Here is a 19,624-nt window from a genome sequence, read left to right on the forward strand (position 1 = left end):
AGTGTTGTGGATTTTCTCATTTCGTTTCCTGGGGCCCAGGAATGAAATCTGGGCATAGCTGATGGGTGTGCGAGTGGTTGGAGCAGGATTCCTGCGGGGTCGTTGCTGGATGGCTCTGGAAGGCTTCAGGCACCACTGTTTTTCTCACCTGGAGAAGCAGTGCTTTCACATCAAGTTTGCAGGGCTGAAGGCAGGCTGCAGGGATCGTGCCATGTCTTAGAACCATGTTTCGTAGAGGCAAAAGTAGAGGCTTGAAGAGAGACACTACCTCCTATCTGAGAAGTTCTTCACAGCATGGATGTGCCATGGAGCCCCCAGGGATGCCATCGGGAGGGAGAGCTTCAGTGCAGCTCTCCTTGGTGTTGCCGTTGCAGATTGCCTGCAGAACACTGCTCTTCCATGATGGCTAACTGCTACCAGGAGCAAGACAAAGCACGTCCTGAGTTAGGGGTTAACTCTGTTTCTCCCACTCATGTAGGACACGCACGGGGCAGTTTTCTGCCTGTGCACCACGCTCTGCTCTGCATGTGACTGCGCTCTCCCTGCATGAGCGATGAATTACTTGTGCAAAATAGCATTTTTGAAAAGAGAAGCAGAAATTGTGCAAGCTTCAGATGAGAGTGTGCCTGACAATGGGTTCTGTTCCCTGGGTGTGCAGGAAACACCACTGAGGGAAGTGCCAGGCCAAACGGTGCACAAGGTGGGTAAGTGGGTAACTGAGCAGGTCCCAGTCCTTGGACAGGGGAGTTTTGTGGACCATTGGCACAAGCAGAAGTGGAGTTTTACATGCTGTTAGATAGCAGGGAAGCTAACTAGGCAGAGAAGAAGTGTTCCAGCAGTTGTGCAGTGGGGGGTGTCAGGATTTGCAGAGAGACGTGTGAGACTGGAAGAAAAAAAGGGAAGGAATGAGATGTTAGGTTGAGCAGTTCATTAAGGACAGCAGTAACTCTTGGTGATAGGGAGAAAACACATCAGGAAAACAAATTTTTTGTAGCATCCCAGACTGGTTTGTGTTGGAAGGGACCTTAAAGCGCATCCAGTTCCAACCCCCTGCCACGGGCAGGGACACCTTCCACTAGAGCAGGTTGCTCCAAGCCCCTGTGTCCAACCTGGCCTTGAACACTGCGAGGGATGGGCAGCCACAGCTTCTCTGGGCACCCTGTGCCTGTGTCTCAACAACACCAAGGAAATCTACGCAGACCCCCTGAGGACTGATAAGATCCGAGCACGGCTGCAGTTCAGAGTGAGGAGGAGATGGTTTCCTCCTTCCAGACAGCCAAAACGCACCCGGAGTTGGTCGGGCGTGGGTGAGGCGGGGCAGGGGCTGTGTGAGGCGGTGCCGGGCGCTGTGAGGCGGTGCCCGGGCGGTGTGAGGCGGTGCCCGGGCGGTGTGAGGCGGGGCAGGGGCTGTGTGAGGCGGTGCCCGGCGCTGTGAGGCGGTGCCCGGGCGGTGTGAGGCGGGGCAGGGGCTGTGTGAGGCGGTGCCAGGCGCCGTGTGAGGCGGTGCCCGGGCGCTGTGAGGCCGCTCCCCCTCCCCGCTCTCGGAGCACTCTGGGAGCGCTGCCGCCAGCGGGTCCTTCGCCATCGTGGCTGTCCTCCGGCAGCCTGATCCGCCCGGTGCCAGTGATCGCTCCCCCCTCCGCGGGTCCCGCTCCCCTCACCTCGGGGTCCGCAGCGGGGCGGCTCTCGGCGAGCCCGTGCCGGGGGCGATACCGCTTTTCCCCGCCGCACCGGCAGCGCCGTCCCCGCCGGGCAGCGATAGTCGTCCGGAGCGATGCCTGCGCGCCAGGGGGTTGGGCCCTGCGCCGGCGGCACGTGACGGCGCCGGCCGGCGGCGGAGCGGAGCGGAGCAGCGGCGGCCACAGCGGCGCTGACAGCGGAGGGGAGCGGCCGGCCCCGCCGCCATGGGCAGTGAGTACGGGCGGCCCGCGGGAGCCGGCCCCGGCCTGCGCGGCAGCGGCTTTGGGCAGCGGGGACGCTGCCTGCGGGAGGGGAGGACGCGGCCGGCCGCCGGCCCGGCGTGCGTGAGGGGCAGCGGGAGCGGGGCAGCCTCCCCCCGGGCAGGTGTTGTGCTGCCGGGCGCAGGGAGACCAGGGACCGCTCGGTGTGGGTTGGTTTGTCCCTCTGGCCTCCGTGTTTCAGCATGGGAGCCGCCTGCTGCGGGGCGGCGTGCGGGTTGTGATGAGCTGTGCGGCGGCTTGGTGTAAATACAGGAGAAATATATCACCGCGACATGTGAAAGTAAACGTGACATTTGGACTAAAATGTTGATAAATTTGGCTTATAGTATAATAAATGCGTTTTCTTCGAAGATAGGCTGGTGGTTACTTGCTGTGGCTGTCTGAATGTGTTGGGGCTGGGAATAACGTGCCTGTTTTGGAGGACAGATTCCCCACCAAACGCAGGAAAAAGAGCTCGAACTGTTGAGCTTTTCTGTGATGTTAAAGAGCAAACTGTCGGAAGAGATGTACCAAAAATTACAACAAAATCCCCCAGAGACCAGAATAAGAGTTGCAGTGATTTAAATCATGATTCCTAAACATACTTTAGTGATTGAATTATTTTCTCAGCTGAATACTGCTGTATAACACAAGATACTCATCTCTCCATGGATGCTTTTTGATGTCGGTCTGCTTTGCTTCTGTGTTTAACCAGCACAGGCTGATACTGGGTCATTTATTTTTAGGTGGAATACAATTTAGTTCACTTCTGGTGGTGTGTACAGTGCCACATCTGAAATGATTCCAGCTGTGGAAAGAAGAATAGACTAAATTGATTAGAACAAGAATTTTCTTTCAGATTTATTCCCTGTTTTCAGCTGTTTTAAGAAGAAGCCATTAGTTTTCAGACACCGAATTAGAGTGTGTGTTGATGAAATAATTCACTTACTTTATATTTTATCCTAGAAGTTAAATAAAGTAGTATGAAGATTTCTAAATTCATAAAGGTTCATTAATGTATTTTTCTCTCTTTTCTGTGTGTGTGTCTCCTGGAACAGTAAAATTTTTAGAAGTTATTAAGCCGTTCTGTGCAGTGTTACCCGAAATCCAGAAACCGGAGAGAAAAGTGAGTGCCACGTTATGTTCTGCCTTTACTGGTTCACAGATACTGTGATACTCGAGTCCATGCTCCAGTATAAATACAGACAGTGGGCCCTAAAGTAGGACATATTCCTTAGAGGAGGGGAAATCCATGTCAAGGTAAAAGATTACCATGATGAGGAATTCTTAACAGCCTTCTGATAAGTTGTTCCACTTGGTAATTACACTATTTGAAGTCTCATCTCTAGACGGAGTTGTTTAGTTTCAGCTTCATATGTTTAGATCTATTTTAATATACTAGAACACAGTTTTCAAGCTTTTGTTTTTTTTCCTGTGGATGCCACTGTTGGCTTTGAGTACCGGTCACAACTCTGGGCTATATGAACTGGCTTCTGTATTAGTTTGAAAAGGTTTGTGCTGTAATTCAGGAGCCACAGATTTAGTTCTTCCTTTTCCACAGAATATTTTCTACTCCCATAGCCGTGATTCATCCTGATGAAGTGGGGAAGTGATATGTGATATAGTGCAGGTAGTTGCTCCCTGTGCACCTACTGGATGTGACACTTTTCTTGGTTCTGAAATCAGGGAACTGTGTTCACTGGCAGCTGATCTCTGTTCCCTTAGCCCTAGAAATGCCTCCCATTCCTCAGCACATTTTCTAGAGTAAAATTAGTGAATTTCTACAGATCAGAAAGAGACCTGCCTTGTGAAAAAACCCCACCCCATAACCACTGCTCTTTACTTTCAAAACTCAAGCAAGCACGTACCGTTTAGGTGGCAAAGGTTCTCATTGGAGTAACAGATTTGACTGGCATGAAAATTCCTTCAGAGCTAAATGTTGATTTTTATATTCTTGAAAAGAAAATGCACATCTGGGAACGTGGCACCATCTGAGGGAATCTTCTTTGGTGAATGAGAGGTTCCTAAAGGTTAGGACTGGATGCAGAGGTGTTTGTGTCAGTAAGCATAGCTGAGCCTGCTGGATTGAATGGAGAAGATGCAGTTAAAAACTGCTGGTTATTCCCTTCTGGAATTGATTTTTAGAAAGATTGGGATTTATTCCCTGGCTCTTTGCTCCATCTGTCCTTCCTTGTCACTTTCCAGCATCTTTCCCACTTGGGACAGGTTCCCAAACTAATTTTTTAGGTCAAAGTCATCTTCGGAGCCGTAATCTCCAGAGCTAAGATTTGGATGCTCCAGATCTGGGTAGGGGAGGTATCATCTTTGTTTTCTCAGTGATGAACCGTAGTGCAATCTCCTGGTGCTGATTTATGGCCTATCTGGGATTAGCTGATCACATCCATCCCATTTTTGTCTGGTGAAGTGGATGGGAAGAGGAAGCCAAGGCAAATCTGCAGATACTGATGTTTCTGTAAAGCTCACTGACGGTTGTGATTTTTCTCTTGCTTTTGGTTTCTTTTTTCCTCCTCCCTTTCTCTTTGCCAGAGAGGAACAGGGGCTCAATCTGTCCATGTCCTCCAAGAGCAGATGAAGGATGCCCAGAGAGGTGCCAAGATTCTTGTCCTCTCTATTTGGGTCACTTTGTCTTTATTACTATCTAGGTCGCTGTCTGGGCAATGGCTGCCAGTTGCCAGCTTTGTACAGATTTGAAGTGAAATATAACTGGGAGCATCCTTCTGACACTGAAGAGCCCTTTGGGCATCTTAAGTTCTGTTCCTTGCTCACGTGTAGTTTATCAAGGGAGTTAGGTCATTCTATCTGACTAATTCTTTGTTACTTACTGTTTTCTTGCAAGCTGGCACTGGCAGGCATCATTAGGAATGGTTGCAGTGGATTGGTTAAGGCCAGGACAAGAAATGAAGATAAAACAGAAAAAGAAATCTATTTTCTCTACACTGTATCAGTTCTAGGAAGAAAATTAGCTCTATGCCAGCCAACACCAGGGCATTAAGCGAAGGTGGGGTTTTAATTCAGTTGGGCTCTCACTGAGAGATGTTTTCTGTAAGTGGGGGGTGTTGCTTTTGTGTTTTGGCTGACTAGATGAAGAGAAGCAATTGCTACTTTGTAGTTAGTGGTACCAGTTCACATTGCCCTCATAAGCACAGATTTTTCTAAGTAGAACACACTGTTCAGAACACCAAGAAGATGGTGCTTAAGTCCCTTCCATTTCCCAAGTTACAAGAAAAATGTCAGAGGAATAAAATGTCCAAAGAATCTGATCAGATGATGAAATGTACCAGCCCTGTGCTTGTTACCACTTGTGCCTGCAATGTTTTGGTACCAGTCTGTATTTTGTTGTTCCTGGCGTATGGATTCAGCTGCCTCCTGGGTTGTTTTTTTTCCAATCTTTTTGAATCAGAGAGACTGTTTTCCTTGTGAGTAACTGTGATTTGGGTGATGCAGAATCTCTCTAACGCTCATACTCAATGCACTTACAGAGAGAGCCAGGGCAGTTGTAGAGCTTGAATGATGCCCTGGGCGCTGAGGTTAACTGTGGGGCTGCAGAGATCCTTTGGTGAAGTGGTTTTCTTTTTACAAGTCTCTACTTAAAATCTGAATTGTAAAATTCAAACAGCACTTTGTAAAGTGGGTCAGCACTGTGCAAAGTCGAACACAAGATACTGTCTGGGTTTATTTGCTGCTGTCACTATTTGTCTTTTTTTATCTTTGTACTCCTGTATTTTTAGCATCTGGCCTCTTTTAAAAGAGCGAGGCTGTATCAGTAAATAAATTGAATTGGGGGATTATTTTGCTTCAAAGTAAGTGCATGATTTAATTTATCAAGATACTGACTATTACGGGGGTTTCTCTTGCTTTGAGAAGCTGTGCTGCTGCATCAGTTTGCAGTTTCTCATTTGTAGGTGTTCAGCACCAATAAAACCAGGCACTAATCCTTCTTCTTGTTACTTCTCTCCAGGCAGGTTCAGTGGTTGGAGGCAGAAAGCTGCTATTTCTGCTGTGTCTGTCTTACCTGTTAGTTCATGTCACGTTCTAGTAGCTGCTGTACTCTTGCCTCCAGTGAGCACACTTACCCCAGTGTTTCTGGTCCATGGAGGAGAGGTGGGAACTTGAAGATAACGCAGCATCTTAGTGCTCTCTGGTCTCTTCAAGAGCATTTCTTTCCACCTCATGCTTTGAGTAATCCTCTGGTTCACATTTAAATCTTGTGATTCTTCTCTTGCACCCAGCACTAGTTATAGTTGCCTCAAATGTCGTGATCCTGAGATTCTCTTCAATGTATTAATGACTAATGATCCTTGATCTGACATCCTTTTAAAAGTAATATATAATCTGCATCAATAAAAGCATTTTGGAGGGGAAAAAAAGAGTAAAAATGATTTTATGGTCTGTGTTCATGAAGATAATGGTGATTTTAAGCTTCCTCTAACACCCTTTGAAGAACTTAATTCTAAGCATTTTGAATGGCTACCCGAACCTCCTGATTCTTCTGGTTCTTCTCCCTTGTCTTCACAGCAGTTAAATCTCTTCAAAAAATTTATAGTGCTTTAAGTTTAATAACTTCCAGCCTTACAAAGCAGTGCCTCCAACCTGTTGAAGCCTAGAGCACTAATCACAGAACATAAAGGGGGTTTTGCATTAATCTTTCATGCTTTTGTCTGTGTTTTTAGCCATGCTGTTGCTTTTCTGTAAATACCTACTGTATTACAATCCTGTATAAAATACATTCTACTGACTGACTCTCTGTCTGCCAGAGCCCAGGTTTCTCTGGCTACACAGAAGCCCAAGACTGTCTCTATAAAATCTGAAATCATGCTAAATTCTAATGAGGGATGATGCTTCTGGTTCAATAGCTTTGCATTTAATTAAATTAATTTCATTAATGTCATTAATTTCACTGCGCATTGTTTCTGCACAGTGAAAATTCTACATGCAGCGAACACGTTAACCTCTATGATCTGTTCTGTAGATCCAGTTCAGAGAGAAGGTGCTATGGACAGCCATCACGCTCTTCATTTTCTTAGTATGCTGCCAGGTGGGTGTCGATGTTTCCTCTGTTCAGACACTGCGTGTTCTGTACGTATCAGATAGAACACTAAAAGGGTGAGAAGTTCGTGTTTCATGTTTACCTCCTAACGTCAGTTACGTGGTTTTATGATGAAATACATAAAGTTCAGTTAAACCTGATTCTCTGAAATAGTCATTATTATGGATTACGTATGTTTTCACAAACTAATTCTTTCTATTTAGTCTGAAATACATCATGGTTTTTCTTCTTATATGAAGGCTTCTATCAGATGAGGATACTGGCTGCAGGGTCAACAGCCGCGCTGATTACACGCTGAGCAGGATAAGCAAACTGAGCAATTTTATGTCTTTTTTTACCCTCTGCTCATAGCTAAATTGAAATTTTAGCAGTGTTGAGTGAAACAGAATTGGCCTTTTCCCTGATTCCTCTTGAACAAGCAGATGGGTTGCAAAGATTGCAGGAAAATGTTTTTCTGAGGTCTTTAACTTGACATTCAGAACTTGTTTTTTTTGGTGAATGTACTGGCAAAGACATTAGCTAACCCTTCCAAAACAGAGCTCTTTGTAAACATTTGCATGATCTTTATTACTCATAGTTGCAGGAGTTCCTAGAACCTGTACCTGGGTTGTAAACAGATAGTGTTGTTTTGCTGGGTTTTATTCAGAACCTGTGTGTTACTTGATACATAGTTTTTTAGAGCTTGGAGACCTCTTAGACTGAACTGTGTTTTATACTTATATTTTTATACTTAAAATGAACTGTTCATCTTCAGAATCAGGCTCTTCAGGTTATATTTATCAACTTACCCATTCCAGACTCTGGAGCAGTAGTTTAATAAGTATTGTTTACAACGCTAAAGGACTGTTGAAAGGCTAAAACCCAGCTCTTGTACTGACCTATGTTTTTAGAAGGAGGACGTGGGAATGATACCAGAGCTAGAACAACATGTAGTTTATCTGTTTCCTACCTGCTGGAGATGTGCATCATTAAGATTTTGAATGTATACAAAATATTACAGTAATTGAATAAGGGAATTGGATGGTACAGACTAGAGTTTTCAGGAATTAATCTATAAGCTTCCCTGGGTTCCTGGTCTGCTGCTTTTGTGATGCAGAAGAGTTGTAAAGAGCTCAAAATCCCTCAGGATTGACACAGGGAATGTTGGAGGGTTTGTATAAACTTGGCTAACTTTAACAGTTCCGCGTGGGATATTTTAAAACACATCCCCAGCTGTGGAATGTGAATGTTTAAACTTGCTGGAAGAAGGTATTTACGTCGTAATTTATGTTCTATCTTTAATTTGTATGGAAAGTAAATTCTATTTAGGACAGTTTAAAAGAAAGAATTAAAACTCTGCTTGCTTCTGTCATCTCCAAGATGTTTTGCTACAGTTCTCTCTCTCTTTATTTGAAACTCAAATTTGCTGCGAAGATCTGGTGAAATAAGTAATGGACTATTATCTAATGTTTTCCCCTGTTCTGTGGATGATCTGTGGTGGGTAACTGATTTTATGCTTTTTCTGTTCTTTTTGGGAGTGTTAGTATTCCAGAATCATGTCAGGCATTTACATGTTCAACTGCTGGAATCTGGTTTATGGGCACTGATTCTTTCTAGGGGTTTCTGCTTTTTCCTGTAGAAGGGTCTTAGTTTAGTCCTCTGAGTCATACCCCAGTTGGGGGATTAAAATAGATGGTGTCAGTACCTCTGGTTTAATTAAAAAGAATTGAAATAAATGATTCCAAAGAGTGTAGAAGTTGAATTGTTATGCACTAAGAGTTCGGGATTAATGCATGCTGGCTTTGTGTATGTTTAATACTCTTGTGTGCTTTGACAGATACCTTTGTTTGGAATCATGTCATCAGATTCTGCAGATCCATTCTATTGGATGCGAGTCATTCTTGCGTCAAACAGAGGTTAGTAGATTATTCCTTCCTCTCTTTTTATTGCTATAAACAGAGCAGGAGATAAATGGTTGGCTGTTAAATTTCATACAACCCAGATGTCACGTTGAAACTCTTTGTAAAGTTCTTAACAGAGACGTGATTAAAACTGACTGATCCTCGAAGAGTTCTTCATCTTAGGGATGGGGTTTCCTTTGACATGCAGATGAGATTAATCTTGATTCTGAAGTTCTGGGATAATTCTCTTTTGAATTGTAGAGCAGCCTCTTTCTGATTAGTATATGGAATACAGGGAATCTTCTGCCCCACCACTTACAAGCAGCACTAATGTGCAGTATGAGAGTGTGGGCTAGAAAATACCTCGTGTGTGCAAGTCAGTTGTGCCTCGTGGTATTTCGACAGCATTGTATGTGAGTAGTTTTATAGGTGAGAAAGTTAAGGGCAGAGATGGTGAGGCTGATAGTTTAGCAAAGTCAAACTGACTTACTTTAGAATAGACAAGTGATTCTCAACTAAGTGTATAAGAAGTTGTAGACTAATGCTAGAAGTGTAAAGCTCAGATGGGTGATCTCACATGTGACTCTAAATAGGGACACTGACCTCATATGTATCATGGAAATTGCTGGAACTAAGAAAATCAGTGGAACTCCCTAATGTGAAGGTACAAATTATTTAGGAATGGCTAATTTGGTCACACCAGTGAAGATAGCACATGAAGGTAAATAAGTTTACTTGCTTCAAACTCTGCTGCAGAATTTACATATAAAACTCTGTGTCTCACTAGCAGATACTGAATAAGCTGGTCATTACCCAGACAGAAGACTAGAGAGACTGGGAAAGCGCTAAAAGCAGGAGTGGGAAGGTTACTAAGTCAACTGGCTAGATGTCATTGGAGGATGTGAGGTAAAAGCTGAAGTTTTTGACATCCTCATTTTCTTGCTGTTGGAGAAGTTGAGATTTCCTTGAGAGATGACGTGATATTTAAGGTGGTACCGAACAGTGTGTAGGCTCTGGGTGCAAGCAGGAAAGAACCAAACTATAATAATGACTTTAATGGCTTCACATTTTACATTTTGCAAACAGGGAAAACACACATAATAAAAAGAGAGGAAATAATTGTGCAATAATGCTTAAACTTTTGAAAAGATAGAGCTGAAATGAGGACTCTGCCCTGAACTAAAGGTAGTTAGGCAGAAATGAAAAGAAGACTCCAGACTATAGGGGAAACCCCTATTGTTTTGGACAACAAAAACCCCTTTGTTGAATTCAGATGACTTATTAAAGGCTCTTCAGGAAATGAAGCTATTGAGGGATAAGACGGAGGACCTAATGGCTTAAGTGCTGGTTGAAAAGCTCAGAAGAAATGCCCGCACACATCTGTCAAGTGCCACAAACTGAATATTGCACAGTGCTGATCTGCCATGCCTCAAAGGATACAGTGGAACTAAAAAACACTCAGGGAAAGGCATCAGGGAGAATCTGAGGTAGATATTAATCTATAGAAAGAGATCCTAAAAAAAATAAGGATTCTTTGCCATGAAATGTGCGTATCCCAAATGTCTTCATCTCTGGAAAAAAGTGGCTAGGGAATGGATAGTCACTTTTTTCCTTCTACTGTAAGAGGGAAGGGGCAGCCCCTGCTCTTATTAGGCAGCACAAGTCACTCAGTTCCTGAATAAATGACTGGCAGAAGTCACCAGAAGTAGTTTCTGAGTAAATGACTGATCCATAGGAAAAGCCTGATACCTCCTCCCAGAGAAGGGGCCACTTCAGAGGTGGGGTGAGAGGACAGAGAAGCTGCTGAGCTGGTCAGCTGTGCATATACTGTTCCTTGATAGGATATGCCAAAAAGCTGAGCTTCGGTGTACGTTGACCTCTAGTGTTAGCATGGTTCCACAGGAGTATTTGGGGTGAAAAGCTACACAGGTTTTTCATGCTGCCTTCAAAATGACAGATCTTAGCACAGCAGCCTTCTTTTGTGAGGAGATTACAGTCTTTGCTTTGATCATACCTGCGTTGGAATATGTATGTTGGAAACATTATGAAAAATGTTCCTTATAGCTCAGAAACCTTTCACCAGACCTAATATCCTCAGAGTAGAATTCTTCAGGAGAGATGCTTGAATGGCAATTAGAATCATGGAGTCACAGAATCAACTAGGTTGGAAAAGACCTTTAAGATCATCAAGTCCAACCATTACCCCAGGGCTGCCAAGACCAGCACTAAACCTATCACTGTTTTTGAACGCTTCCAGGGACAGTGATTCCACCACTGCCCTGGGCAGCCTGTTCCAATGCCCGACCACCCTCTTGGTGAAGAGATTGTTCCTAATATCCAATTGTGTTAATATCCTAATGTGTAATTGTGTTACTTTTTCCTCTTGTTCAGGTACTTTGATGGAATTAGGTATCTCTCCCATTGTGACATCTGGTTTGATCATGCAGCTGCTGGCTGGAGCGAAGATCATCGAAGTTGGTGACACTCCAAAAGACAGAGCCCTGTTCAACGGAGCTCAGAAGTGTAAGCACTGTTCCAATGAAAAGCTGTGAGCACGTTTTTACTCTGGGGAAAGCAGCCTGCCTAAGGGACGGTAGCTCTGAGATTTCTTTGGTAGGTGATTGCAGCAAAGGATTTTTAAAGGATTTGCTTTCTCTCTTGTTTTAGTATTTGGGATGATTATTACCATTGGGCAAGCCATTGTGTATGTTATGACTGGAATGTATGGAGATCCTGCTGAAATGGGTGCTGGAATTTGTCTTCTTATTATAATTCAGGTTTGTAATGAGCTATTTTGTGTGTAACTGAGACTGGTTGGATACAGTATAGCTGGAAAGAAAAATCCTTTTTATGTCTGGTTGCCTTTTAGTTATTTCTTTTTAAGGCTGTAAACCATCACCCTTTGTACCTATCTGTATATGAGAAATCCTAAATATTCCATAAAGAGGAGAAAGCTGGGATAGTAAATATCAAAACTGTTTCAGATAGGACTGGCTGTTTAATTCAAGGTATAGGAATTAGTAGACTTTGAAGCAGTAGCTGCTGTTCAGTACCATGAAGGACTTCTCACTGAACAGCACAGATGCAGCTTTGAGACGTTACCCTGTAGAGCAAAGCAGTAAATGCCCAAAATTCAGTACTTTTTTGGAAAAGAAGTGCTTTCTGAGTAATCTGTTTGCAAGTGTCTGTGTTGAACAGTCACGGGGACCGTTGCCAGGTGAGATGTGCAGGCGTTTGTACGTGAGAGGGCAGAAATACTGCAGGAATGATGTATAGATGAAAACTTCCTCAGCACTCTCCAACATGATGAAAATACAGAAGCAGGGAGTTAGTACATAATTCTTGACTGGATTTACTCTTCTTTCTGCTCAGTTCTGTTCCTTTTCCCACAGCTATTTGTTGCTGGTTTGATCGTGTTGCTGTTAGATGAGTTGCTACAGAAAGGCTATGGCTTGGGATCTGGTATTTCCCTGTTTATTGCTACCAATATCTGTGAAACCATTGTCTGGAAGGCCTTTAGTCCCACTACCATCAACACTGGCAGAGGTACGTGTGCCATTACAGTTAGTTACAACATGTTTCGGTGGACGTGTACTACGCAGAAACTATCAGGTGTTTTTCTGATGGCTATTACAAAAAAAATGTTTTAATGTATGATGGTGGTTATTAGGCTGAGAGAGCTGGGCTGGTTCAGCCTGGAGAAGAGAAGGCTCTGCAGGGACCTTAGAGCAGCATCCAGTGCCTAAAGGGGCCAACAAAAAAAGCTAAAGAGGGGCTTTTGACAAGGGCAGGTAGTGATAGGACAAGGGGGAATGGCTTTAACTTGCCAGAGGGGAGATTTAGGTTAGACATTAGGAAGAAACTTTTCCCTGTGAGGGTGCTGAGGCGCTGGCACAGGGTGCCCAGAGAAGCTGTGGCTGCCCCATCCCTGGCAGTGTTCAAGGCCAGGTTGGACACAGGGGCTTGGAGCAACCTGCTCTAGTGGAAGGTGTCCCTGCTCGTGGCAGGGGGTTGGAACTGGATGAGCTTTAAGGTCCCTTCCAACCCAAACCAGTCTATGGTTACCTTCTAAAGTCAGTTGTCTAACATTGAAGATCAAAATTGGTCTGACGTATATGAAGATGAATAAACAACCTACAAGTTTTCCTTTGCTGATTGAATTGCAGCAGTTAAAGTGGGACTTGAAGCCCCTTGACTGAAGATTTTTGGATTTCCAAACTGAATTAGTCTTGTTTTAGTATCATTTAGTCCCTAGAAACAGAGAAGATAAGAAATACTGTGTTCAGAGGAGCTGGTTATGACCCAACTGTTGCTTGTGACTATAGTAGACTTTTATATTTGATGCCTCCAAACTACATTGAATTGGTTTGATTCTTCAGACACTACCAGCTCTTCATTCCTCAGCCAGTCATTGTCAGCATCTGGTTGTCCTGAGACCCTGGAAATTAGCAATACCAAGTGAAGATACAGCCTGTCGTATCAAGGAGCTGACTAGTTTAATACATTTGGAATCCCGAGCCATCCTTTGAGTTTGCTTTCATTTTCACCTTAGTAGTTTTGTTGTATTTTATTACTCCTTTTCTAAAGCTATTTTCCTCATTGTTTATTATATCCTTCTAATCATTCTCCTGCCCCAGCAAAGAAAGGAAAAGTGTATTTATTCTTTCATGTGTGTGACTTGGTTTGGTTGGTTGGTTGGTTTGGGGGGTTTGTTTGTTTTAACCAGGAATAATGTTTTGGTAGCTTATTCTACATTCCATAAGCTAAACCAGACTCCTGTATTGTGATATGTTTGTTGAAACAGGATTTATGTCCTATTGTATCTGATTTTACATGTGTCATTGTTAAAATTTCCAAACCAAAGATGCTATTTTTTTAAGGTGTTTTTTAAATTACAGATTAAAATTCCTTTTACTCTTTTGTTTTGCGCAGGGACAGAGTTTGAGGGGGCTGTGATTGCCTTATTTCACCTTCTGGCTACACGAACTGACAAGGTCCGGGCTTTGCGGGAAGCCTTTTACCGACAGAATCTGCCCAATCTGATGAACCTGATTGCTACAGTGTTTGTATTTGCTGTAGTCATCTATTTCCAGGTAAAATGAGCAACTCCTCAGAGTAGCTCTGCAGCTGCAGAGGTGCGAGTGCACAGACCCTAAACACTGGGGGGAAATGCACAAGTTCAAGTCGAGTCTCAGCTTTGAGCAGTGAACTCTCTTTCTTTCAGTACTGTTGTTCAGTAACGTTCCTCTGGGACAGTGCTGCTGTTAAATTCTATAGCCCACATTCCATTAAATGCCATACACACTATGAGGGTATTTTCATTAAGAATGGCTTCTGGAGTTGCAGTAGTTGTGTCACACAAATATGCTTGATACTCATCGGTGACTTGGAAGAATACTCTTGGACAGAGAGTGAAGAACCCTCCTGCTTTGGGGTGGGTATGTATGGATTTACTCTAGAAAACAACCATGTAATCAGTGCAGAGCTGAGTGGTTTTCCCCTCAGTTTCCTGAAATACTTCACTAGCATTAAATTTAGTTCTTTAAAATTTAAGTATTAACTGTTTATGTTTAAGTTTATGTTTAAGTTTATGTTTAAGTTTATGTTTAAGTTTATGTTTAAGTTTATGTTTAAGTTTATGTTTAAGTTTATGTTTAAGTTTATGTTTAAGTTTATGTTTAAGTTTATGTTTAAGTTTATGTTTAAGTTTATGTTTAAGTTTATGTTTAAGTTTATGTTTAAGTTTATGTTTATGTTTAAGTTTATGTTTAAGTTTATGTTTATGTTTAAGTTTATGTTTAAGTTTATGTATCAAGTATTTAAGTATAAACTTAAAAGTGTAAGTATTTACTAAAATGGACACTAAAGCAGGATATGATGATTTGTTTGTGTGTGTGGCTAAAACGTGATTTATTATTCTTCTTTTTAAGCTGTTGAGTCAGTGCTGGCAGGAAAAAAAACTTGGATTATCTGGTTTTCAAACCCATGTGGCTTTTCTTGGGGTCTACTCAGCCAGGAGCCTGCCCCAGAGGAATGGGGCTTACCACACAAATCCTGCTCATCACTGGCTGCTTAAGTTAAAGTCTTTTATCGAGCCCTATTCTATAAAGTGTATGTTAAAGGGATGGCATTTAGCAGGTGAGAGATTATGTACAAAGAACATAATAAAACCAAGCAGTAACACAACTCCTTAAAATTTGGAATCCAGGCTGCAGAAAACCTCTTGAGTTTCACTGTCTCAGACCTTGCACTCCTTGTTTATCCAGCCAGAAGCCTCTGGTCAGGAAGGGCTTTTTGGCACATGAGGAACACCTTCTGTGCTGGAAATAAACCTGCGTTTGTGTTCTTTCCATAGGGCTTTCGTGTTGATTTACCCATCAAGTCTGCACGCTACCGGGGACAGTACAGTAGCTATCCTATCAAGCTCTTCTATACCTCCAACATTCCCATCATTCTGCAGTCTGCCTTAGTTTCAAACCTCTATGTCATTTCCCAGATGTTGTCTGTTCGTTTTAGTGGCAACTTCTTGGTGAACTTACTAGGACAGTGGGCAGTAAGTAATTTACTACTAATTTTAACTGTTTGTACGTATTACTTCATTGTGAAACTGGTGTTTAAGCAGCAGAAAGCTGGAATACTTCGAACATCTGTATATAAAAGCTCTTTCAAACATTGAAGAGGAATTCCTCTGAAGGTACAGGGTAATACTTTACACTGAGTGAGGGGAGATTCAGATTAGATAGGAGGAAGAAGCTCTTCCCTGTGAGGGTGCTGAGGCGCTGGCACAGGGTGCCCAAAGAAGCTGTGGCTGCCCCATCCCTGGCAGTGTTCAAGGCCAGGTTGGACACAGGGGCTTGGAGCAACCTGCTCTAGTGGAAGGTGTCCCTGCCCGTGGCAGGGGGTGGGAACTGGGTGAGCTTTAAGGTCCCTTCCAACCGAAACCATTTAGTGATAGGAATGTCAGAGGTTTGTGAGGAATCTCATAGAATACCAGGTTGGAATGACCTCAAGAATCATCTCTTCCAACCTTTCTTGGCAAAATAACTGATTTCCTGTTTCTTCCCCTCTCACAGGACGTCAGTGGTGGTGGCCCTGCTCGCTCTTACCCTGTTGGTGGCCTCTGCTACTACTTGTCCCCCCCTGAATCCATGGGTGCAATATTTGAGGATCCTGTCCATGTCATAGTTTATATCATATTTATGTTGGGATCCTGCGCGTTCTTCTCCAAGACTTGGATTGAGGTGTCTGGCTCATCAGCGAAAGACGTAGGTGTTGTGATAAACCTGCCGAGATGTCTTCATTTAGACCTGCCTGGCTACTCACTCATCAGTTACTCCTCTGACTAAATATCAGGTGACTATGAAACACTGCAGCACTTCCATAAAACTCTGTTTTTTGCAGGTTGCCAAGCAACTCAAAGAGCAGCAAATGGTGATGAGAGGCCACAGGGACACTTCAATGGTTCATGAGCTGAACAGGTAAGGAAATGGTGACTTCCAACGGGGTGCTCGAGGGTGCTGTCAGCTAGAGCAGGTGGTGTTGGAGACATCAGAGACCTCTTTGCACTGCACTTGTTCAGGTTCTTCCCTTTCAGCTGTTCCGAGTAACACACGTTTATAGCAGTAATAAGAAGTTTACCTGTAGTGCCTCTTATGTCAGTGGCATAATGAGGGAATTTGGCTTGAATCTCTTCTGTGTTTGTACAAGGAACATTCCTTGCATTTTACAGGTGTTTAATTCACCATTGCTGAACTAAGCTGGTGCTACAAAAGTGGTATTTTACACAGTACACAAAGCCTGCAGATCTGTATGGAAATGTAAATGTATCCCTACGTGTTTCAGTCAGAGCAGTTATCCTGCTCCTGTAACCTAGAGGTTACATGGGAATTCTCCATACACATATGCTAGCCTGTGCAGTGAAAAGCTTTGCCAGTGTTCACTTATTCTCACAGGTTTCCTGTTGGTGAATATTTATTTTAGTCTCTACTTTGTGCAACTATGGAAAATGGCTCATGGCAGAGTTCCATTTGCAGTGCTAAATTGCATAGAATCACGGAATGGTTTGGATTGGAAGGGAGCTTAAGATCATCCAGTTCCAACCCCCTGCCATGGGCAGGGACACCTTCCACTAGAGCAGGTTGCTCCAAGCCCCTGTGTCCAACCTGGCCTTGAACACTGCCAGGGATGGGGCAGCCACAGCTTCTCTGGGCACCCTGTGCCAGCGCCTCAGCACCCTCACAGGGAAGAGCTTCTGCCTAATACCTAATCCAAATCTCCCCTCTGCCAGTTCAAAGCCATTCCCCCTTGTCCTATCTCTACATGCACTTGTAAACAGCCCCTCTCCAGGTTTCCTGTAGCCCCTTTAGGCACTGGAGCTGCTCTAAGGTCTCCCCTTAAGGAGCCTTCTCTTCTCCAGGCTGCCCCAGCCCAGCTCTCAGCCTGGCTCCAGAGCAGAGCTGCTCCAGCCCTCGCAGCATCTTCCTGGCCTCCTCTGGACTCGCTCCAACAGCTCCACGTCCTTGTGATGTTGGGAGCCTCAGAGCTGGGCGCAGGACTGCAGGGGGGGTCTCATGAAAGCTGAGCAGAGGAGGAGAATCCCCTCCCTCAACTTTTGTTGCTGAATATTCCAGTTGGTTGGTTTAGTAGCAGATGCATTGTTAGAGCCCTTGGGTGAAGATTTATGATGCTGAATACTTTCTTCTCTTTCCCTGTGGTGCAGGTATATCCCCACAGCTGCTGCATTTGGTGGATTGTGCATTGGTGCCCTTTCAGTACTGGCTGACTTCCTGGGCGCCATCGGCTCGGGCACTGGCATCCTGCTGGCAGTCACTATTATTTATCAGTACTTTGAAATATTTGTAAAAGAACAGGCTGAGGTTGGAGGAGTAGGTGCATTATTTTTCTAGATGTCCAAATATTTCATGGTTCGTGTGGAAAGGGAAAGTATTTTGACAACATTGCATCATTTAATCCAATAATGCTATTTTCTTTTGACTTGTTTTCAAGTGCTGCGTGGCCCATTCCTGCCCATGGGCACCCAGCAACGCCTGTGAGCAGCGTTAGTACCGGCTGCCTTAAGAATCAAGTTTACATTATCTTGTTTAAGTATTATCTAGTGTTGCCTGTGATGCTGGAAATCAATTCATCTACCTTGCTGTCCAGACGCTGCAGTGAGATGCTCAAATGTATCAGTTTGGTGTCAGTAAACACTTTTTGCACACAGCAATCAAATGTTAACTTTATTTCCCTGTCCTTAAGAGGAGGATAAAAAAGAGCTGAATTCAACTTGCCACGAATGTATCTGGAGCTTGTATTTCGTGTTATTTTTTTATACTTTTTTAACTTGCATTTCCCCATCACCGAACTGGGTGCTCCTTCCTTTGCGCTGTCTCCACCCGGGCACCTCTCTCTTAGAGCTCTAAGGGTGGACAATCAGATGTTTTACCAGAGACTGATCCACATCTCACCCGGGAGCCGGTTCTGGGGTGGGTTTGCTGCATCACAGGGCCCCGGGGTGCTGGGTTCCTGCCTTGCTGTGAGGGGGACAGTGTGGTGGCAGCTGCTGTCCCAGCGCTAAGTCAGCCCCGTCGTTTCATTTCAACATGTACTCGTGCGAGCTGTGCCACTGAAACTTCACGTCCACTTTGCTTCCGTGAGTCTAAAGAACAAGGCCTGGTTCCTCAAGCAGTGTTCAGGGGAGGGAAAGGGGGAAGGAGGAGTTCCTGCTGCAGATCTTTGTCGCGCTTTACAGCGGCAATGTACAACTGTAAACGTTAGACAATAAACTTATTTAATTAAGCTCTCTCCTGTGTCTCATCCGTGCGAGATGTGATTCAGCTGCAGGTTCTGATCGCTTCTAACATGCTTTGGTAGTGAGGGGGGGCTGGAAGGCTCCTTTTTTTCCCTCTTCATCCTTGTTCTAGAATATAATTCTGATCGGTTTTTAGCAGCTTTAATTAAAATCAAGCCTCGAGATTCCTCCCCTTCAAATCACTGAGCTTTTCTGCTTGGCTGTAACTAATCCCTTTTTCACTTTGATTTCACATTTTGATTTCTTCTGTCTTCTCTCATACTTAACTTGAAAGTAACTTCATTGTTTGTTATGACAGGAAAAGCTTCAGCAAGTTTTCTGCTTCATTTCTAAGGCAGAAAAGTCTTCCTAATTATGCATGCTCACCCAGCTTCATTTCAGAGCAAGACTTTGATATGAGGATATGTTTATTACAGCTCTTAGATCCTGTCCTTTAAGCAATGGCAGTGGTTTGCCTAACTGGGAGCAGTCAGCTGTGCACAGATGCACTGAAGATTCACCCCGAAGTAATGGGAGGGAATGGGCAGACACATGTGTGTGGCACATAGAGCTGCCAGATGCATAAGTTCATGCCTCAAACAGAGCCCCGTGGCTGGGTCTTGCACCTTGGGATGTTGTGTTGGTGCCAGAGTTGTGATTTTTGTAGCTAAACCAACCAATTTTCTCTTTCTGGATAGTTTAGTTACAACTGGGACAAAGAAGCAACACCCTCAGGTCTAAAGCATAAAAGGAAGCTCCTGAAATGGCAGTTTCAAACACTGCAGCCAGAGTGTGAACCTGTGTCCCCACGCTGATGCTCCTGGCATGGAGGAATCACCAATGGTGGTTTTGCTGCTGGTGTGTGGGGACAAGGGATGAGGAAGATGGGTGCTGTTCCTGCCCCACCTCAGGTTAACAGGGAGTGGTACAACATCAACTACAGTCA

The 19,624-nt window shown here is 44.1% G+C and overlaps 1 protein-coding gene across 5 annotated transcripts; it reads left to right on the forward strand.

Annotated features, from left to right (window-relative positions):
* Positions 1-1,559: 1,559 nt before the first annotated feature.
* On the forward strand, positions 1,560-18,692 carry SEC61A2 (SEC61 translocon subunit alpha 2). Of its 5 annotated transcripts, none has more exons than XM_030480466.2 (12): positions 1,560-1,911; positions 2,999-3,066; positions 6,931-6,996; positions 8,825-8,903; positions 11,280-11,411; positions 11,556-11,665; positions 12,281-12,434; positions 13,821-13,981; positions 15,244-15,441; positions 15,962-16,153; positions 16,290-16,366; positions 17,608-18,686. In XM_030480466.2, exons 1-12 carry the CDS (start codon positions 1,905-1,907, stop codon positions 17,792-17,794), a joined length of 1,431 nt encoding a protein of 476 aa, XP_030336326.1. In that variant the 5' UTR covers positions 1,560-1,904; the 3' UTR covers positions 17,795-18,686. The 5 variants fall into 5 exon arrangements, with proteins under 5 accessions (XP_030336326.1, XP_032775720.1, XP_030336325.1 ...); XM_032919829.1 differs by lacking the exon at positions 2,999-3,066 and adding an exon at positions 3,106-3,200; XM_030480468.1 differs by lacking the exon at positions 1,560-1,911 and adding an exon at positions 5,920-6,062 and having other exon boundaries at positions 3,016-3,066.
* Positions 18,693-19,624: the final 932 nt, after the last annotated feature.

This window comes from Strigops habroptila, chromosome 3, assembly GCF_004027225.2.
Source record: "Strigops habroptila isolate Jane chromosome 3, bStrHab1.2.pri, whole genome shotgun sequence".
Taxonomy (NCBI): Eukaryota; Metazoa; Chordata; class Aves; order Psittaciformes; family Psittacidae; genus Strigops; species Strigops habroptila.

Coding starts and splice junctions, on each gene's coding strand:
- SEC61A2 (XM_030480465.1), top strand. CDS start 2,956: ATGTATTTTTCTCTCTTTTCTGTGTGTGTGTCTCCTGGAACAGTAAAA. Junction 12,435..13,820: donor TACCATCAACACTGGCAGAG/GTACGTGTGCCA, acceptor TGTTTTGCGCAG/GGACAGAGTTTGAGGGGGCT. Junction 13,982..15,243: donor CTGTAGTCATCTATTTCCAG/GTAAAATGAGCA, acceptor TTCTTTCCATAG/GGCTTTCGTGTTGATTTACC.